The sequence below is a fragment of the Epinephelus moara genome, chromosome 18 (assembly GCF_006386435.1).
Source record: "Epinephelus moara isolate mb chromosome 18, YSFRI_EMoa_1.0, whole genome shotgun sequence".
Classification (NCBI taxonomy): Eukaryota; Metazoa; Chordata; class Actinopteri; order Perciformes; family Serranidae; genus Epinephelus; species Epinephelus moara.
This window is the reverse complement of record NC_065523.1, coordinates 8,899,327-8,920,512: the sequence shown is the minus strand read 5'-3', so window position 1 is coordinate 8,920,512 and position 21,186 is coordinate 8,899,327. Positions and strand designations below refer to the sequence as shown.

General features: G+C 41.7%; 1 protein-coding gene across 1 annotated transcript; it reads left to right on the top strand.

The window, feature by feature from the left end:
• Positions 1-1,126: 1,126 nt before the first annotated feature.
• casc3 (casc3 exon junction complex subunit) lies at positions 1,127-20,978 on the top strand. Its single transcript, XM_050068655.1, has 12 exons — positions 1,127-1,328; positions 3,925-3,949; positions 4,234-4,289; positions 5,361-5,594; positions 7,070-7,218; positions 7,502-7,675; positions 7,776-8,692; positions 13,084-13,257; positions 14,331-14,423; positions 14,510-14,676; positions 15,979-16,188; positions 16,345-20,978. The coding sequence occupies exons 1-11, from the start codon at positions 1,146-1,148 to the stop codon at positions 16,123-16,125; spliced, it is 2,319 nt and encodes a 772-aa protein (XP_049924612.1). The 5' UTR covers positions 1,127-1,145; the 3' UTR covers positions 16,126-16,188; positions 16,345-20,978.
• The last annotated feature ends 208 nt before the right edge of the window (positions 20,979-21,186 follow it).

Here is a 21,186-nt window from a genome sequence, read left to right as displayed (position 1 = left end):
CTGCACAATTATTATTATTATCAAGTGTCTCCATGTGACCACAACTGAGGGGAAAGTCCAGTGACAGCTTAACTCTAACTGATAGTAGCCTATAGTAAATGCCTTTCCATAGATGTACATGTGTTTTTTCCCATCTGGCTGTCAACATAGGCCTATTCATTCATATTTGTATTTTTGATGACAGCTTTGATGCAGTGCGACACCTGCTGGTCATTTTTAATAACTACTTTTGGCGTTTTTGCTTGCTGTCATGTTGATAGTTTTACCAAGAACAGACTTAACTGTTCACGGTACATCCTGAAGAAAACTTACTATAGAGCTTTCATTTTCATGGTCTATCAGCTGCATATTAACAGGCAACAAATACAATAAAACGCTGTTGCATTACTTCATTGCCTGTCTGTGCGTCTGCAGCCTCCGGGTCTGCAGAAACATCCTGCTGGCGTAAAGGCCAAGAGGTAACCTTATTTTGAAGGGTACAGTCCAAATGTAAGTGACAGAGCACGTTAGCCAATCAGAAGCAAGGGAGCGCTGAGAGCCCGCCCACCAATGAAACGAAATATGGAGTGGTAAATTTGTTTTTTGCAGTAGGATCAGAAAACAAGGAATTGAGCTGAATTTCGTTTTTTCATTTTTTTTTTGCCAAAAACGAAAAAACAAACTGTTTTTTCGTTTTTTGTTTTTTGCCCAAAAACAAAAAAACGGAAAAACGACTTGTTTCTACCTTAAGGTAGTCTTAAGATATTTTGGTGGTTTTCTTGTAGTCTTAAAGTGTCCTAAATGACCTGACTTCATCCTGCTTTTTTAACTTTCTGTTCATATTTTGGTGCAGTTTTCCAAATACTGAGTCAGTTGCATCGACTTGAGCACATATAGGCTACAGTATTTACCAGCTCTGCTAAACCATCGTGCCACTTTGTGTTTTGTTTTGTATACGTGTGTTTTAAAAACATGTTTTAGTTGGTGTGCCACAGACTAGCCTATATAATATCGAGGAAATTAATTTTGCAAGAGTATTTTTCCTTTCCAGAGGGAGGCAGTAATGCAATATATAGGATGTCAGCTGTCGTGAAATCCCAAAGAAGAAGAACTCGCCTACCCACAATCCCTTGCCCCTTTCCGGTTCCAACCATTCGAGACCTAAGATGGCGGACCGGCGGCGAAGGAGGAGGCGCGCGTCCCAGGACAGCGAGGACGACGACGAGTCCGGTTCGGGTTCGGACAGTGGGAGGTCGGGGTCCCCGGCGACCAGTAAGGGCCGAGTGAGGGATCCCGAGCCGCCGGTGGTGACAGCGGCCCGGCCCGAGGCGAAGAGCGAGTCCGAGTGTGTGAGTAGCTAGCTGGCGTTAGCTTGCCGAGCTGACGGCTTCGTCTCCCGGCCGGGAGCTGTGACAGATACCGCTGGCATTAAAACTTTTTTTCCGGGGCCGAGTGCTGCCGTTGGTTTGCTGTTACCTTTGGGGATTTAACAGTTAAGAATTAAAAAAAATTAGAACCGTTTGACTCTTGACTTACACAGCTTGATGTTCCTTCAGTAGGCGGCGTTAGCTTGAATTAAACAGACAAATTCGCTGTTTAATCGTCATTTCTCTCTAAACTTGAGAGCTTTGAAATGTATACCTTAAGTATATGTTGTACTCAATTCGCTGCTTTATTGTTGACCGCCCAAGTAGTCAATTATATTGTCTTTGTGTCCCCTGTTGTGAAACGGAGACGAAAAGGCGCCAGTTGGAACGCATTTACTGGGGCAACAAATGTGGCCCCAACACCAGCTGCCCTTCATTTCGTTGCATGACTGGAGGCTTTTTTAACTGAACATCAGAAGCTCCAAATTCTCTTGTTAACCAGCTAGAAAAGAGTAGTTTCCACCCATGGCTGGGAGGCAGGTAGGGTTTGTCGTTTAGCATCCCAGCTAGGCCCGCTAATGCCACCGCTCCGCCGTCACTCTGCCACGTCCAGCAGTAACGTTAACTTTGCACATAAATGACCGTTGAGTGTTTGGTACTTACGGGCAGTGGTGGAGGAAGTAGGCAGATCGTTTATTGAAGTAAAAGAACCAATTGTAAAAATACAGGGGAAATCCCCGCAATGAAAATGTAACACATGTGCAATTGGGGTCCATGTCATTGGTTCGACAGCCCATTGGTTCGACATCCCATTAGTCCGACTGTCCGCGGTGCTGAACGGCTCGCGGCGGGCGTATGGTGCGCCGCGACCGGCTTGAGGCAGAGCAGGCTCACGGCTTATGTGTTTGTCACTTTCTTTTTCATTTTAACCCACACCATTATCTTTTCCTGACCCTAACCAAGTGGTTTTTGTGGCTAAACCTAACCAGACCTTAACCACAGGGCATCATGATGATTTCGGAACGGACTTCGGAACAATGAGTTTAATATGGTCGGAACAATGGGATGTCGAACCAATGGGCTGTTCCCCAAGTATGTAGGTATAATCAGGAAAAACTAGTTAAAGCATTAACATCAGAAAAATGTCCCCTGTGACTGTTCTGCAATCATGTTTTACACCATTAGATAATAATGACTCATTAATGCATGTAAAAGCAGAATGTTACTGTTGCTCACTACTACTGAGCTACTGAGCTCATTTGAACTAGTAATTAATGATTATTTTTATTATGGACTAAGTGTTAACTATTTTCTCCATTAATTGATTGATTGCTTGGTTTGTGAAAATAGTGACAACAGTGAGAAATTCTGGCACAATAACCCTGACCCCGAAGTGACACTTTACAATGTTTGTTTTTTCCAACCAACAGTTCAGACCTCAACATTCCAAAACAATAAACATAAAAAAAATACATAAACATAAAATATGTTGTGGGCTACCCCACCCTACCCCAATATAATAATGGTGGAGGAAACACTGTCTTTAATCCTGTTCAATATTTAGTTTCAACCAGATGATGATCATGCCGTCAGACAGTCAACAGCACTTTGTGAAAAATCACAACCCTCTAATTTTTGTCAGTGCAATTGTAGTGACACTACAAAGGTGCCTTAGCAGAGACCCTGGCAAAAAAGAAAAAGATCTTGTGGTTTTTTTAGAATCTAGTGTAGAGGAGGAAGAGAAGTCTTTGTGATACGAGTATTATAAATGTCTGTGAAGTGTTTTGGTGTCTGGTAAACCTTCAAACTCTCAGTTCTTTTACTCAGACTGGACCTCCTCGATCACATTTTCACTATTTCACCTGTAAATGAAACATGTTCCCTCCAACACTGCTTGTTGTGGTGTGTGGGAGAGAGTGTCCGTGTGTTTGGGTTGCAGCAGTACTGGTTTAAGGTATACTGAATGAAAAGTGACGGTTGTCATACTGTGTACATTTGCTTATTTACTGTATTGACAAAAAAACAGCTTTCACTAGATGAAAAATCTCACCTGCACGTACACGTCTCTTTTCTTTCTTAACACTAACACAGTTCTTATTTAAAATGGTTTGAAGTTACAGCAAAGCATTTGTTCAACCAGACAATCCTTTTTTATTCCTGTAAAGGTCATTGTTACAGATAATAATAATAATAATAATAGTGTAATACTGTGAAACTGTGAAAATCTCATACCGTTGCAGCTCTTGTATGTGTGTGTTTTTAAGGCAGTCCTGTTTTTATTTACTTAGTGAAGTTTACTTCTTCAAGGATGGCCTCAGTTTAAAATCCTGCCCCATGTGGACAATCGGAGGAGTCACAGGAATGACTGGTATTATCAGTATGCACTCATGTGAATTCTTAAAAGGCCTTCAGCAAAGTTTCGAGTCAATCATATGAAGCATCTTATTGCCCTGCAGGGGGAAGAGAGTTTTTAGCAGTTCTCAGTGTTACTGTGTGAAATTGTTGTTGTTAGAGCTTGTTGTGCCTTCTGGAGATTTAATAGTTTCTAGGCAATGCTAATCTTCTTTTCTTTTTGCAGGAGAGTGAAGATGGTGTAGGAGAAGGTAAGACATTTATAAGTTCATTACTACATTTAGCACACAACTGCATCCTTGTAAAATAAAACCGGCTCACACCAGGAACATCAAAGTGAATTATAAGACATTAATTACAGTTTACTTTTAGTAAGACATCAATATAACAGACTGAGGCTCACACCCAGCTTGTAAAACATGATCACCTCATGATATATTTGTTCTGTTAATGAGTGACTGGTTTGAGGGCATTTGCTGAATAACTGAAGAAGTTAACTATATCAAATAATGCAACTTTCGTCTGTTTTGTCCAGCTGTCCTCTCTGACTACGACAGTGCCGATCCAGAAGAAAATGGCTCCCATTCAGAGGTAAAAGACATCAGCTGTAAGCAGCTCCAACTGGTTAAACTGGCATCCATTAGCAACAACAAAAACAACAGTGCTGTAAAACCTGATGAACATCCTGCACTTTCAGTAAGATGTACAATCCCAGTTTCAAAAAAGTTGAGATGCTGTGTAAAACGTTAGTGAAATCAGAATGCAGTGATTTTCAAATCCTTTTTGACTTACATCCCATTGAATACAAAGACAAGATGTTTATTGTTAAAATTGATAAATGTTATTGTTTTTTTGTAAACATACACTCATTCTGAATTTGATGTCTGCAACATGTTCCAAAAAAGTTGGGACAGGGGCAGCTAAAGACAGGGAAAATTGTGAAATGCTAAAAAAACCCCCACCTGTTTGTAACATTTCACAAGTGAACAGATTAATTGGTAACAGATTTAAGTATCATGAGGCAGTAGCTCAGTCCATAGGGACTTGGGTTGGGAACCGGAGAGTCACCTGTTCAAGTCCCCGTCCGGACCAAAATATGGAGCGTGGACTGGTGGCTTGAGAGGTGCCAGTTCACCTCTTGGGCACTGCCGAGGTGCCCTTGAGCAAGGCACCGAACCCCCCAACCGCTCGGGGCGCCTCACCAAGGGCAGCCCCCTCACTCTGACATCTCTCCAATTTGTGCATGTATGGGTCCTGTTTGTGCATGTGTGTGTCTTTCGGACCTGTGTGTAATTGACAAGCAAGAGTGAAAACATTGAATTTCTCCTCAGGGGGATTAATAAAGGAAATAAACTTAACTTAACCTAAACTTAACTTAAACTTAAACTTAAGTTGAGCTCCTCAGCCAAAAAGCCAGCCAATAGGTGCAGCCTATTGAGCTCTCATTACATCATGAGGTGGAGCTCTCAAGATGGGTGCTATCATTTTGTTTACTATGACATCACCCGAATGTGTCTATTAGTGGAATGAGACAAGAACCGACTGGAAGAGGAGTCCCTCTCCCAACAGCGTTCAGGCAGCCTCCCACTGCAGATTTAGACTGTGCTGAAGTAATAAATAATGCCATGTACTGTTAAACTACATATTCCTGTGTTCCCTCAGGGAGTTGAGGAGGAAGAGGAGGTTGAACAGTACAGTGATGAAGAAGCTCCAGCAGCAGCCAGCGAGCCCAAACCCTCGGCAGACGAAAGCTCAACAAAGGTAGAAGAGGTGGTGGAGGATGAGGAGGATGAAGAGAAGGAGGCAGAGAGGGAGGGAGGTGGAAGGTGTAAAGAGGAGAGCAAGGCAGAGGAGAAAGGAAACCTTGCTGGAGAGAGACAGAGCGGTGATGGACAGGTGAGGCTTACTGTACCTCTGTAAAAACCACAGGTGTGGCTTCATTAGATTTATGGTTGGGTACCAAACTCAGCAACTTTGAGAGTATAGACTGGATTACGTTGGTACTACTGAGTGCGGATTTATGTTAAATCCATCGGTGCCAAATGTCAGTACCTGAGAGGGCATCTTGGTAAGAATCCCATGGGAGGTGCCACGAAACCTTCTGAAGCCTAAAAAACAGGCTGTGGAGCTCTGAGGCTGGTGATGGAGCTCCACGGAGCTGCCAGGTTCAACTTTAAACAGGAGGTGGAAGTGCCCTATTGAATGTAGATTATTCTGCCTCTGAAAAAAGTCCCCGGCAAATGCGATTTTTCCCTCCTTTCTGTTTGATAAAAACGACATGAAATTACGGACCCTTTTTCAAAAGTGAAACTACACATTTGTAAACACATTGCCAAACAAAATGAAAAGATTAAATTTGCTTTTATGCCTGATTTCTCTGAATTATGTCTTACATCAGAAGTAGAACACCATGTTAAACCAAACATATATGATGAACAAACATGCAGCCAGTGATAGTAACATTATGACGAACAAAATACTTGTACAACAGTTGAATATTACAAACACATCACTTCAGTGCATCAATGTAATCGCTTGTTTCCACATTTAGTGTTTGACTTACACAGGAACACATGTCTTTGATGCTTTTAGGTTGTATAAAGTCCTCTTTACAAATAGATGTTACTTTGTATACAGGGTTTGTTTTGTACATGGAGTACAAATTGCTTTACAGTGTTTTAACCAGACTGACAACTGAAAGGACAGAGACAGACAAAGATCCCTCTGAGCAACAGTTCAATAAGAAGAGAAGAAATCACCAGTCACTGATAAAAGAAACTGGAAGCTTAGCCCTGTGTACTGTACTGTACACAGTACTGACTGGTAACAAGTCACAAGGAATAGCCGATCAAATCTGAAGGCTGCTTTGCTACAGACAGGCTCTAACTGCTCTGGTGACTGAGCAGAGTTTATAGATTAAGTAGCACTTTACTTCTTATGAAAGCTCTTGTCCAACTAATTAGGATTTGGTTGGACAAGAGCATATCTATCAAGCAATGCAAAAACCAACCAGAGGACGTTAGCCCCACCACAGACTGACAAATCACATTTTTTATGTCTGAATTAAACAATTTTATCTCTGTTAAAGTAGTTATTATTAAAGGAAAGAAGAAAAACGTCAATAGAACAGCTGATTCAACACTTACAGACTGTGGTGCCCATATAATGTACATAATAGTATTTATGAACATCTCATAGGCTGGATTGACTACTGATAATTTGGTCACCTTTTTAGCTTAAAGTGAAATAGGGCTGTACAAAACTTAATTCACAAACCACTCGTATGTACATTTGTAGTTACAGCTGAACAGTTTCTGCCATCATTCTCTTGTTTTGTGTTCTAACTGACTTACACTCAAACACACAACCAGGAGTCTACAGACGACCCTGAGACAAAGGCGGGAGGAAAACCAGGTCAGAAGCTCGACGATGACGAGGACAGAAAGAACCCGGCCTACATCCCAAGGAAGGGTCTGTTCTTCGAGCACGATGTCAGAGGGCATGCTCAGGAAGAGGAGAGGTGTGTTTTTATCTAGTAGTAGTAGCAGTAGGATTAGTATGTTAGATAATGCTTTCTTGAAATTAAGTTTGGTCAAGAGGATGCAAGGTACCCAAAATATAAGAAGAATTGGGAGACAACTCTGTTAAAATTTGGAAATATCACATATTAATATTTTTCAATATTGATTGATGGCACTTCACAGCTCAAACGGCTGGTAACCATGTAGAGCACAAGACAGTGGAGATTTTCAGTGGCATACAGTGTTTTAATTAATTGTGTCTCTCTGTCTGTGTCCTCTCAGACCTAAAGGTCGAAACAGGAAGTTGTGGAAGGACGAGGGTCGCTGGGAGCACGACAAGTTCAGGGAGGAGGAGCAGGCGCCGAAGAGCCGCGAGGAGCTTATTGCAATCTACGGCTATGACATCAGAAATGGTGGTGGCTCCGGAGACCGACCATACCGGCAGCGCAGGCCGAGGTGAGCACTGCCTTAACCGAGAACAAAGATATGTAGAAAGAAAAGAAAGAGGGAATTTGAGTTTAATCTGTTATGTGAACATCTCTTTGTCTTTCTGCAGACAAAATACATCTCCCAGCAGAGACAAGCGGTGGAGAGATGGAGGAGGAGAGCGACCGGTCCGATCATGGCAGAGTGGAGGAGGAGGTCTAAACCGAGGAGGAACTCCACCTTCATCAAACCACCCCTCCTCTACATCCCCCTCCTCTGTTCCTCTTTCCTCTGCTCAGCGCGGCAGCAATCCCTCCAGACCACCTCCCTCTCGCAGCAGACCATCCCACCAGAATCAAATGCACCTTCCGCCTCAGTCACAGTACAGGAATAATGAATCAAACACACCCCAGATGCACCCTAGGGAACGACAGGGCCCTAAAGCTCAGTCTGACCCTACAGGAGACAGGGGTGGGGTCAGCAGGGGAGGACGTGGTGGTGGTGGGGGAAGGGGGCCTTCTGTGGTCATTGAGGATATTGCAGTCAGCCAAGGAGGCGTTAGGGAACAGGACCTAAGTGTTGTAACGACAGCGGCATCGTCGCACCCAGGCGGTTACCAGTCTACATCACCAAGACGACAGCAGCAAGAACAGCGAGGGAGCGCTGATAGATCTGCGCCAGGATCAGCTGCTCCCTCCTCCACCTCTGACCCCTCCCTTCAATCATCAGCGACCAATCGGGAAGCCTCTCCTCCCACCGAGCGGCCGGTGGAGCGTAAATCTTACTCTCTGGCACGCAGGACTCGGTCTCGGCCCGCTGACCTGGGCAGCAAACAGCCATCTATGGAGGAGTCTGCAGCTGGAGGGAACACCTCCTCCCCAGGCAGCGTGGCGGGGAAGAGCTGGGCAGGAGCAAGCGATGGGCCGAGTCAGGCGGGTGGAGGAGGTGGAGGGCTGACAGAGCTGGACCAGGATGTGGCTCGACTCAGTCTGGTTGGACAGAGCTGGAGCCAGAGCCCATCATCCTACATGCGGTCTGAGATGAGAGGTGAGTGGAGATGATCTTTATAGTTTAACTCACTGAGATTCTATCTAATCTAGTGCTGTGGACCTTTAGTATTACTGAGTCTGATCCTAAACTTGTATTCGGGGTGTAGGCTTCAGTGCGAGTTTGGTACAGCGGAATCCAAACCAAATGCATAAGGATCTGTTTCTTTTTTTGACAGACAGTAGTGCAATTGTGAAAGACAGACACAGTCCTCCCCCTCTGGACAGACGTAGCACTTTGTCCACTGGAAACTTTGGCAAACTGTTTTCATTATTAAAACAAGTAACATTTCAAAAACTTTGGTATTACACTGTACCAACACTAAACAAACCCAAAAGGCAACAGGTCACATCAGGCTATAAAACTGACAAGCATCTCTAATGCTTTGAAAATAAAAATACTAAATACGGGATTTTTTTTTCTTGTCCCGGTGGTTGCCACACCTGGGAGATGCTGTCAAAAGAGCATTAGCATTGTTGGATGTGTTTCCATTCACAGATCCCAGGTTTTCAGATTAACCATGACCCGATGGCCTGTGGCCAGAGAAAGTTACTCACAAAGTATCCCCCAGGAGGCCCCATTGTAGCCACTAAGTTTTATCAGGTCTCTTCTGAGAATGAGCCTGTGTGTCCCATTGAGATAACCTGCCTAAATAAAGATGAATGAATTTGAAATAATCTGCATATTACTGTTGTGCTGGTGTAAAACTTTTCAGAACAGTTTGACATTAAGAGCTGGACCAAGACCGGATCGATGTACAGAATTTTACACACTTGACTCAGCAGCTGCTCCCTACTGGAACATAAGGATACCATCTTCGAACAGCAAACACACGTCCAACTAATACCATGTTGCATTGCGTCACACTGGAGCTCTCTGCCCACACTGAATACAAATATACATACTGAACTTCTATCATGTAGTGTTGTCACGGTACCAAAATTGGGACCCACGGTACCATACCAGTGAAAGTATCACAGTTCTGAGTAGTATCACGATACCACAGCAAAAATGAGGCAGATGTGCCTTTTGTCATTTATAAAAAGATAAATCACTTTTCCATAATATATATATATATATATATATATATATATATATATATATATATATATATATATATATATGTATGATATTTCAATGATATTTCAATGGAATAAATTACTTATGGACTTGTTCATACTTCAAAAACAGCATCAATAAGTGATTAACATCTGACAAGTAAAGAACAGTCCCTCCATAAGTAAAGAACAGTCCCTTAAGTGTGGTGAGGTTTGTGGACCGTTACCTGCCACAAAGAGAGAAAAGTGATCGCCTCGTTTCTCCTCTGACACGTCACATACCTGTGTGCCGCCACGGCTTGGCTGTTCAGGTACTTCTGGGCAGTCAGGACACCAACGAAGAGGAAATTAGTGGACCTGGAGCCGGTCTTCTCTGTCGCCGGTAAGCCGTTATCTTGCGTGGCCATAGCACTCTGCCGTATTCCCGTCTGTGACCCCCGTTCAACCCACAACTGGCAGGATACGCCTTTCGTTTCTGCTGCTGGTTGAAATCTGTACTCGCACAGCTAATACCTGAAATGTCACTGGAAAACAAACCACTGCAGCAGCATATTGAGTGCCAGGTGGCCAGCGCGCGCCGTTATTGGACGGCGCATGGACACTCACCCTCTTTCAGATTGGACTTTGAACTTATCCCATTGTAGTGGTACCGTGAGGTACCGTAGTACTACAGTACTCCAACATTATGGTATCATACCGTGGGGTTTCAGTACCACGGTCTACTGTTGGTACCAGTATACCCTGAAACACTACTATCATGTCATCAAAATAAACCACACTGATATGGAACTGTGCGCCCCAGATCAGACTGGAGATGTAACCACTTAAAAGATGGGTGAGCCTACTTGCTATCTTCCTACGTATTTAACCTTACTTTTAAAACAGAAAATACAGTGCACCGTGTCGCCTGCAGCCAGTTCGGACACCTCTTTTGTTGCTTTCATATCCAAAATGTTGCTATACTGATACAGTTTTAATTTTCTTGGAAGACTAACTCTGCAGTGACTCCTCTTGTCACCCCAAAAAACAAATGAACGTTCTAGTAAACACAGCGTGTGTAGCTCAGCCCCTCCCACTTCTGCTGAAATTTGATCCCCTCCATGTTGCCTGCTCGGCTCACGGCTTGTCCTACACTGTTGATTCTGTTAGTCTGTTCATAAAAATATTATGTTCATCACTTTGTCATGTTCCTGATTACTAGTGCAGTAGAAGTTAGAATAGAAGTTCTGTGATGCCGTCAGCAGAGGCTGCTGATGTAGGCTACCTATAAATTTACCAGAACATGCCATAATGACAAATGTTGGTTCACTGGGTTTGCATTAAATCAAACTGGTTTAAGCTTGTACACTGGAATGGGCTGACAAAACCAGAAACCGCCTTTTAGCTCAACATGCTACAAAAATGGCAAACAGTTCTCGTCACTGGCTAGCCAGGGTTTGAGACTAACAGCATCCCCTCATCCTGGTGAAGATAAAAAATGTGTTTAAATGAACACAGATCTTCCCCAGATCACTTGGACATTGTGGAGCAGAGTTCTGCGGTGTGGTTGAGGAGCTAACTGCCAACTTTGCAAACAAAACGGGATCATGTCCTGCACAAGATATGATTTTTTTAAGGTAAGGAAATGGCGGCTTCCAGTTAAAAATAGTTTTTCAACACAGCAAGGCCCCTGCACAGTAAAACATTATCAGGTAGCTGTTGACTGAATACAGTATCAATGTGTGGCACAATCACATTATCACAATGTAGCATTATTAAGAAAAAAACACGGTGTGTCCCCTGGAGTGTAGGGGTGAGTCTGTGTACATGTGTAAACGTGTACACGTGTTTGAGATCATAAACGGTTATGAAAAATGAGTACACGAAAAACCTTTTTTTTTAGGGGGGAGGGGGGTGATGCTAATTGTTGACGAACTGTGATAGACTGTGAATATGACAAGAAATGGTTTGAGACCGGGTTTGGCAACAGGTAAGTAGCCTATGTGCTCCGTTCTATTAAAATGACACGTTCGTTAAGGGGGTCGTTCGCCAGTGGGCTACAATGAGTACCGGGCCATCAAATCACAGCATCTGCAGTGAGAGGACACGGAATTGTTTGTGCTTTTACGCACGGGCTGGTGGTGAAGTGGCGTACATGACTCGTGCTACGGACGGACAGATGGATAATAATAAAAAGTTAGTGTGGACCTATATGCCATGCTTTTTTAATAAAATTACCAGAGGAGTTCGTTGAAAAACAGGTAATGTCAGCCTGAATTACTCGTGTGCGTCCCCGGTGAAAATCGCTGACATGCATGGGGACTACAGCTTCTACTGGCTCGCTATAGCTTACTGTCAGGACTCGGACCAGAATTCGGGATGGTGGACTGTCGCAATGACAATATTTCGGAGTGGCGGCCTGTAACCGCTGGTTAAATGGCCTGTTCGGTTGGTATTCGGATAACTGGGGCTTTACTAGTATAATGCAATAGCACCACCCAGCAGTGAAACCCGTTTACACGAAAAAAATGACCCATTCTAAACACTGAGAGATTTTTGTACACAAACTCACCCCTACTGGAGTGTAAAGCATCATCAGGTCATCATCGACATGAGTCGTAGTCTTTACAGTATCTGCTATCACAGCAGATGTTGTGAGGTAAGATAACAGGGATGTCTGTTCTGATATCCTACATATTTGTGAATGCGGGTTCATTTTGTGAACCTAAAATATAGAATTATTGTCTGCTGGGTGTCCTTGGAAGGCAGTGCAGAGAGCATTAGAGATGTGTGGATGAGAGGAGGTGGGCAGGCCAAGTGTCAGGTCTGTGCAAAGCACTGGAATGAAAACAATGACACATCAGACTGTTATAACGGTTTCACTCTGGTTTCTGTGACATGAAAAGTACTTTCACAATAACTAGTTTACAAAGACAGTTTTATTCTGTCATTGTTTTCATTAATTTGTTGAAGTGTCACTGTCAGGGAAGGCTGTGTCAAGTTGTATTAAATTGTCTTCTATGTAAGCTGTTGTTTTTATGAAAGTTTATGTTTGGCCATCACAAATGTACTCTGGCCACCAAATTTAGAGTCTTGGTACTGGCCTAATGGGCTAGTGCTTAAAAATTTTAGCATCTATCCATGGACCCTCCAAACTGAGCAGCAACGCCAACACAACATCTTCGTTTTACACACAGGTCCCCCTCTCTCTCTCGCTGTAACTTTTGAAGTTGACCACAAACCCACAGGCAGTTCCTCCAGCTCAGCCCATTTATCTGCACTCGCCATAGCATGAACATAACCTCTCCGTGTTCCAGTAAAAACAGAGAAACTAATTCATATCTCTGTCCACAGGCCTCCCTAGTACCATGCACATCCCCAGTGGCCCGCCCCAGTTCTCCGGCATGGAGGAGATGGGTGTCGGCTCCAATCGAGCCAAACGCTACTCATCCCAACGTCAGAGAGCCGTACCTGAGCCAGCACCACCGATGCACCTGGGAGTGATGGAGGGACACTACTATGAACCCAGTAAGATGATAATGTGACATAAGATAACACACTGGAAATCAGCTGCAGATGGATCAGTGAGCAGCATTTTAGTTGCAGCTCACACTGATTAAAAAAATGTTACTAGTTGAAGCATCAGGAAGTGACCGTCTATATATGGCTGTATAGGGCATTTTGTATTTTAAAAAATATATACATTTGCAGTTTTTTCTGCTGGTGGGATATGAAGAAAATAAATGTATTAAGAAAAATAAAGTAAGCACTTAATGCAATAATTTTCTTATGTAACTTAAATCAATATCCAAACTATCAGCTGTTGAAAATCTGAGCTTAAGATAAACTGAAGCTTTTGTGTTTTTGTTGAAATGTGTTAAGGAAAAGCATCAAAAGCAAGGAGACACAACAGAGACTCAAATTACTCAGTCAGTGTAGACCTTCCTCCTGCTCACCAGCAGAGGGCAGTAAAGGTCAAGCATGACTGTGTCATAAATGTTACAACATTTGTTGGTATAGAATAGATTTTCCAGAAACTCTTTAGGCTAAAAAATAATGATTTTTGTGATCAGTGCAGCTGCACAACAGCGGGAAAAATGCAGCTATGTTGGTTATGATTTTCTCACAAATCTGCAGTAATAAATCAAAATTTGATCGCTTGTATAGCTCCTCAGATTCATTAGGTCATTACGAAGTCATGGAAAAGATGCAATTATCATACAATACATGGTTTTATTTATTCATGTATTCACTGACTCCTGCTGAAAGTCACTGTAGAAGAATTCTACAAAACACCCTCCTTCAGTCCCAGTTTAACTTTAACTGTGATTTATGTATGGATCCTTTAGACGTTTGATTAATACAGACCCTGATCAGTGACGGTATTTGGATCAGTGGAGTATTTAGATCTTTTACTGACTTCAAAGTATAAGCAAAATATTCTTCCAAGTAAAAGTCTTGCACTCAGAATGGCTCAGTAATGTATAAGCAGCAGTGCAATGTTGTGGGGTTGATTTTAGCCTCCTTATTTTCTTTTTTAGTAAGACTGCATTTTACAGGCTGGTCATGATCACTGTGTTTAACCTCCCTCTGTCCCACAGTGTCGTACCAGGGACCAATCTACGGGGACGGCCCCGCCCCCATCCCGCCACAGGGCATGCTGGTCCAGCCTGAGATGCACATCCCCCATCCTGGTCAGTGAAGTTTGTTTCCCTCTCTTGTTTTTAAGGACGAAGTTGTAGATTTTTATCTCTCACTCATCCCTCTGCCTCTTCCTCAGGTCTCCATCCCCATCAGTCGGGCGGCCCGATCGCTAACCCCGCCCTCTACGGTGGCCCAACTGTTTCTCTGTCTCCGGGGCAACCACAGCAGCTGCTGCCACCGCCTTTCTACCCTCCACCGGGGGTCATGACCTTTCCTTACCCCACCATGTACCCAAGTCCACAGGTAGACACCTTTTTAACTGTGCGAAAGAGGACTGAAGAGCTAGCTCCACCCCTGTCACTCTGATCATTGAAACCATTATAATCCACATAATACAGACTTGAGGTTGTGTGTGTGCACTGGGTATCCAGTAATATTTTAGTCCCTAAATTAGTTTTTAGTTGTTTTTTTATTTTTTATTTTTTTTTAAACAGTTTTTCCTGTTAAATGATTGTAGTATGAAAGGTTTACTGTATACCAGGAATGGGTGATGATATCTCTATATACATCACAGTAAGATAGTTCTTTATGATTCAGGTGTTGCAGCAGTACAAAGACAGAAATAAGTGAAAATAAACAAAAAGCAGAATCCATTAAAGAGCAAATAGAATCAATATTAGTTGGCAAAGTACACAAACAGGACCCATGGCCAGAGTTGTACTTGAAATAATACTGCAGTATAGGTGTGGTTAGTAGCAGCAAAGTGTAGTATATAAGGGTCCACCAATAATATATAATATAAGGGGGAATGTGTTGATAAAGTATATATAACGTAATTTACAGTAAGGTAAAGCAATAAATCACAGAATATAAAATATGAGGTCTAGTACGAGCATAGCATAGAATACTGTAATACTTCAACTATAAGCTGAGTCCCAATTAGATGCTCAGTCCCTTTTACTAGCTGGGTGTGGCTACACATTTTAAATTCAGTTCTCAATTAAATACCGGGTCTGGTTGGAAGTTCATTTTTAGTTTTTAGTTTTTTTTTGGATGTATAAAACCTCTCCAAGCCCATGGAGTTGTTGACTTCCCGCTTGAGCTAACGTCAGCTGCTTACATTGTGCATGTAAACAAGAGAGAGCAAAAAAAAAGATGACTCCCTTTCTCTGCAGCCGTCAGAAAGTCTGAACGTCCATTCCTACATTTTCCATATTCCTTCAGACCATAAGAGTCCACCAATCAAAAGGGTTTTTTTTTTTTTTATCAAAATGAATCATAGTTGTGAATATTGTTTTAACAGGTTAAAGTGGTGTTTTGTCAAATGTGCCAGGTGCCATAATTTTGAATTTTTATGAATCATTAAATTGGGAAGCAGAAGTTTTTATAATGGAAATATGAATCATGCTATTACAATAAGCTCCCACTGATGATTGATCAAATGTATAGAATAATAAATATACTTTGACATTTTTGTGGTTTATTTAATACAGGTGTTTTTCACATTAACAGAAATTCCTGAATTTTGGTCATTATAAATTCAGTGTCCTTTGGATAATAAAGTTGAATGGAATTTGAATTTCAATGTTTCTCTCTGTGCCACAGGGCCAGGCCCAGGTGACCTACGGAGGTGTGACATACTACGACACGATGCAGCAGCAAGCTCAGCCCAAGCCTTCACCTCCCCGCCGCACATCCCAGCCCGTCACTGTCAAGCCCCCCCCTCCGGAGCTGCACTTCGCCTCAGAGTGACCCGCCCCCCCTCACCCCTCCCCGCCATCCAGTCTCAGCCTCACTCTGATCCGAAAACTACAGGTGGGCACGCCACTTTTTCATCTGTTTATTGTGATCTTTATACCTCTGCTCTGCTACATCTCAGATGGAAATATTGTCCTTTCCTCATCTTATCTTAGCATCAGTCACTTTTCGAATTCAACTACATGCAGATTTTTCTTTTTTATCTCTGTGTAGGAGTGGGATGGGAGGGTCAGTGAGGAGCTGCGGTCCACAATGGCAACCACCAACATTATCCAGAGAGGGAGGGACAGATGGATGGAGGTGAAGTCGGACTCTGCAGGTGATCCACGGCATCACTGGTGGAATATGACTTTTCCTTTATAGTTTCACCTTTTGTTTTCGACCCTGTAGCAGTGAGGCGACATGTCATAAGTCAGACTGTTCTGTAACTCTGCAGTCGCAGGTTTGATCCCACCAACGTGTCTTTGAGCAACAACAAATCTGAACCTGGAAATGTACTAACATCTGCCTGTCGGAGTGATGAGCTCAAACCCTTTAGAAGCATTTAACGTTACGCAGAGTTGGATGGACGAAGTCAAACTCTCAACGTTGGGATCAGAGTTGTCAGTGTTGAATTTTTTCTTTTTTTTTTTTTTTACAGTGAAGTTTGCTGTTTCAGCAGGATTGGGACTGAACCCTAAAAACAGCAGTGAACAGGCAATATAAACGGTTTCTTTGTTATTCCGTTATCAGCTCATCAGTTTACTTTACACTATACTTCAGCTAGTGTTTTATCCTAATAGGAAACAGGAAGTAGTTTGTCATTTTCCATCATTGTTACTACAAAAAGTTCAAACAAGATTAAAAAAACAAAAAACAGAAGCTAACTAAAAATAAAACAGAATTTATGAGTAATTCGGGGAATGTTTGTGAGAAATGGTTATGTATATAGTTTGAATGCAGCTCTCAGTGTCATGTCACAGCTAGCACGGTGCTTCCTGAAAACCTCCAGATGTTACCGTCATGTTACAGCTGGCTGGAGTTTGTTAGTTTTGGATGTTTTTCCCCTCCACACAGACAGACAGACAGACGGTTCTTGCACTTGAAGATCTCTGCATTTGTTACTGTGACTGTCTTTTAAATGGGAAACATAGATTCAGAAATCTGCGTAGCTGCACGTCATCTTCAGTCTAATTTATGCTCGATCACTCTGCACCCCGTCAGGCTGCAACTTTAGTCGACAAAACCCCAAATATTTGATGTAAATGTTAAATCAGTTGTTACAAGTCTTGTCAGTTACTTTTCTTTTGATCTTGAGACTCTAACTGCAACTCATTAACTTTTTTTTTCATAATGTCATAGACTGTAAAGAGAACAGAAAAGAGGCATGCTGTCATTTCTCCTCCTAAAAAACCCACACAATCACAGAAATGTATGTCTGTAGATTAAGTCTGGGCAACGTAGATGAAAATCTCAATTTTCCAAGCTTTTAATACATTTTTTCCTGAAACAAGACTAAAATATGATTAAAACATCAGATATTCTATGACTTTGTGACTGCGAGCATATTTAAAAAAATAAAATACAGGTTATCCCAAACACTGTTTGCGCCACCACACCGTTAAACACTTTAAATAGAGCAGTGACGTGTAGATCAGTGATCACTGTCAGCACAGACAGAGCAGAGAAGTCTGCTCCTTTACTCATCTGCAGTTTGAATTTCTTGACATCAGTCTGACATCTGCAGTTAGCTGCTAGCGTTAGCTCCCCAGCAGGTCGACACACTGAACAAAGTAGAATCTGCATACTGATCAAGTCTGTTGTTGTAAACAGAGATAATTCCTCGTCAACAAACAGAGCACAGATCAGTGTCAGAGTCTCATTGCAGTTGGTCCTCTTGGACATTTGACTATTAGATTTACTGCAAGTTAAACAGCTGCACACCTGGAGTCATAACTGGCAGGTAAACTGCAGCAGGTGTTCATGAAGTTTGAGCAAATGGTGTGTTTACACAGGACTGCTGTAACTCCAGACGGCTCATGTAGCAGCTGTCATTGACGTTACTTGTTAAAATAACCTTTTTGTGCACAGTGTAATATTTCAGTGTACATGATGGAAACAGTGTACACATCGTGCTAAAAAAAATATTCAAATTAATCTGATTGATTAGATCCATCACCCAGCCCAGGGACGTTGCTTTCTTTTTATGTTTCTTTATGGTGAGTGCTGCTATGGTAACAGCCCATCCAATCACACTCTGTGATAGACTTTGACATAACTGATTTGACAGTTAGGCCAATGCTGCGTTCACATGAAATCAAGGAAAGCATGACAATAAATTTAGGAGAGGCCAGTAGAGAATACCAGTAATTGTAGACAGCATTGCTGCTAAAATATTTGAATTTTTTCAGCCCTCCAGGACTGAATTTACAACTGAATGTTGCATAGTTTTTCACACAAGGTGAAAACAATTAATAAATGGACATTACCAAAAAAAATGCATGAAATAATAAACACAAAATAATTTAATTGAACTCTTTGTAAATAATACAGTACCACCATCGAAACACAAAGTTTAACTGCCCTGCCATTCCGTTGCACGTTTTGTTTGTTCTTCCTGTTGCGTCCAAAAGATGTTGTCCGTCTGCCGCCTGCCTGATTCCATGTGAACACAGCATGAGTCATACGATACAAACAAAATAAACGAACAGAAGACATGATGTGATTATAAAATTAAACATTAAAGGAATACTTCACCCACAAAATTACCATTTATATATCAGTTATTCATGTTGTGTTAACTTCAGTTTGTTGATAAAATGTGTTTTTCTCGCATGCCTCCGGTGAACTAAGAATCCAAAAACAGGACTATAAGTGAAACTTATCTAAGCTTTCATTTTTAGGACTGAAGGAGAGGCAATGCAGCATGTTTTGGACATACTGAGCATAGACTTGGATTATATTGCACGAGTTGTGTCAGAGTTTGTAAACAGATGTTTTACTTTAGTTTTGCCGTTGTTAAATGTGCTCCCTTCAATTAATGCACAATATTTGCAGTTTTTGGATTCTTCGTTTTTCTTGCATGCCTCAAATGAAAGAAGTCTTCCTCACAAATTGAAGTTGACATGCCGTGAATAGTTGATATATAAGAGGTCATTTTGTTGGTGAAGAACTCATTTAAAATATAAAATCAGTGTATTGGCCCTTTAAATCCCGTTCATCTGCTCACCCGAATGCACTTTTTGTTTATTTTCCGACAGCAGCTTTTTACTTTTGCAGAAAGTGAAACAAAACAAAAGTTGCACAGAAGTCCGTCGGCCGTCTGATATCAGCTGCTGCTGCTGGGTGGAGGCGTTTCTTGTTGCTGTACATAGAAATCTAAATGTGTATATAGAAGCTTGAACAGATAAATAGAGCAGTAAACATATTCTAATGATACTACTAGTGCTACAGAACAGTCAGATCTGATTCAGAGCGCATCGGCAGGGACCTTGAATGTTAACGGTGGATATAATTTAGAGAGACGACTAAGGAGCTGTGTGGCTTTAGCTTTGATTTGTTTTGTATTCTTTTCCTTTTTGAAATGTTTAATTTTAATGATTTTTTTTTTTTATTGTTAGTGAATGCAGGAGTGAAATGACGACTTCCTGCCTGATTTCTTTGTTTTCACATGTTAACAGGCAACACTGAGGAAACCACTTTATAAGACAGAAACTATTAATTCTTCGTTGGTTTGTTCTGCAACAAAAATACATTTTCAGAGATGAAAGTAAGCAAAAATAAAAGTGTATTTTTCTCTTCATTTTCCAGCAATTTATTTTACATTAAAGGATTTAGTGTTTGTGGTTTGATGTCAAATTAAACACAGATATTTAGTGCTGCCTGAACAAAATGTCAGCCTGATATATAATGAGAATTTCTAATGAACTCAGTCATGACAGAAAGCTCCTCTGCCCTGTCGGACCCCTTTGTAGTCAGGTCATTAAAGCTGTCCTGATGTTCTACTTATATTTACGTAAATACATATGACAGCGATATTAACATGAGCACAGCTGCTGGGCCTGTAAATGAGCGCAGACAGAACTTAATTCATACTGATTGTTCTTTGATGTAGAAACGTCAGACATAAAGGATGTGTGGTGTCGTTAGGAGCAACACTTTATTTACTCTGAGCTCAGCAGCAACAGGATTTATTTCATTTGCTTCAAATTTTGAACTTTAATCCTATTAAGTTTTATTTTGAACAGTATTACGACCAGTATTCTGCTTTATTGCAGCAACAACTTCCAAAATCTTGAGCAGCTGCTTTGATTAAAAAAAAAAAAAACGTACTAAAAGGTGAGATGATAAAAATAAATCATTTCCCAAGCAGGAGACAATATTTGTTCCAGAGCTTTTTGTTTTCCGCAGATTGTCTCAGTTTTCTTGTTTCATGTGGGATGAGAGCTTGAAGACGGTCGTGTTTCGGGGTGAGGTGTGGCGATGGTATCCTCCCAGTTCCACACATTGGATCCCTCTGGCCCGCCTTACTAAAAGGTGAAACCCGTTTGTCAGCTTCCAATTAATTTATCAGTAGGTTTCTATAAATGTTATTGATGTAGAAACATTTAGAAGATGACTCATTCTGGTCTAACTTTCTTCTTTGAATGATTTTAATGTCTGAGTCGAGAGTGGTTGGACTCTGCTGCCCAGTTTGACTTCTCTGTTGACTGTTTGACCCGAGCTGACCAGACTGTTCACTGTGACGGCAGGGTTTGTTTGTTTCAATGTTGTGATGATGATAATTGCAACAATGGTTTAGTTTCTGTTTGTATGTGGAGAACGTTGTCGTCCACACAGAGGATCAATAAAGAAAACAAAACTCTTAATGTCTGTCTGTCCCTTTCTCTCCTTTTGTTTATTCTTTCTCTCTCTTTGCCTTTCTTTCTCTTTTCTTTCTGTTTGTGTTTTGTCTTTCTTTTCTCTCATTTTCTCTTTTCTCTCTTTGCCTTTCTGTCTCTTACATTCTTTCTGTCGCTCTATTTCTTTCTCTTTTTCCCTTTTCTCTCTTCCTTTCTCCCTTTCTTTGTCTGTATG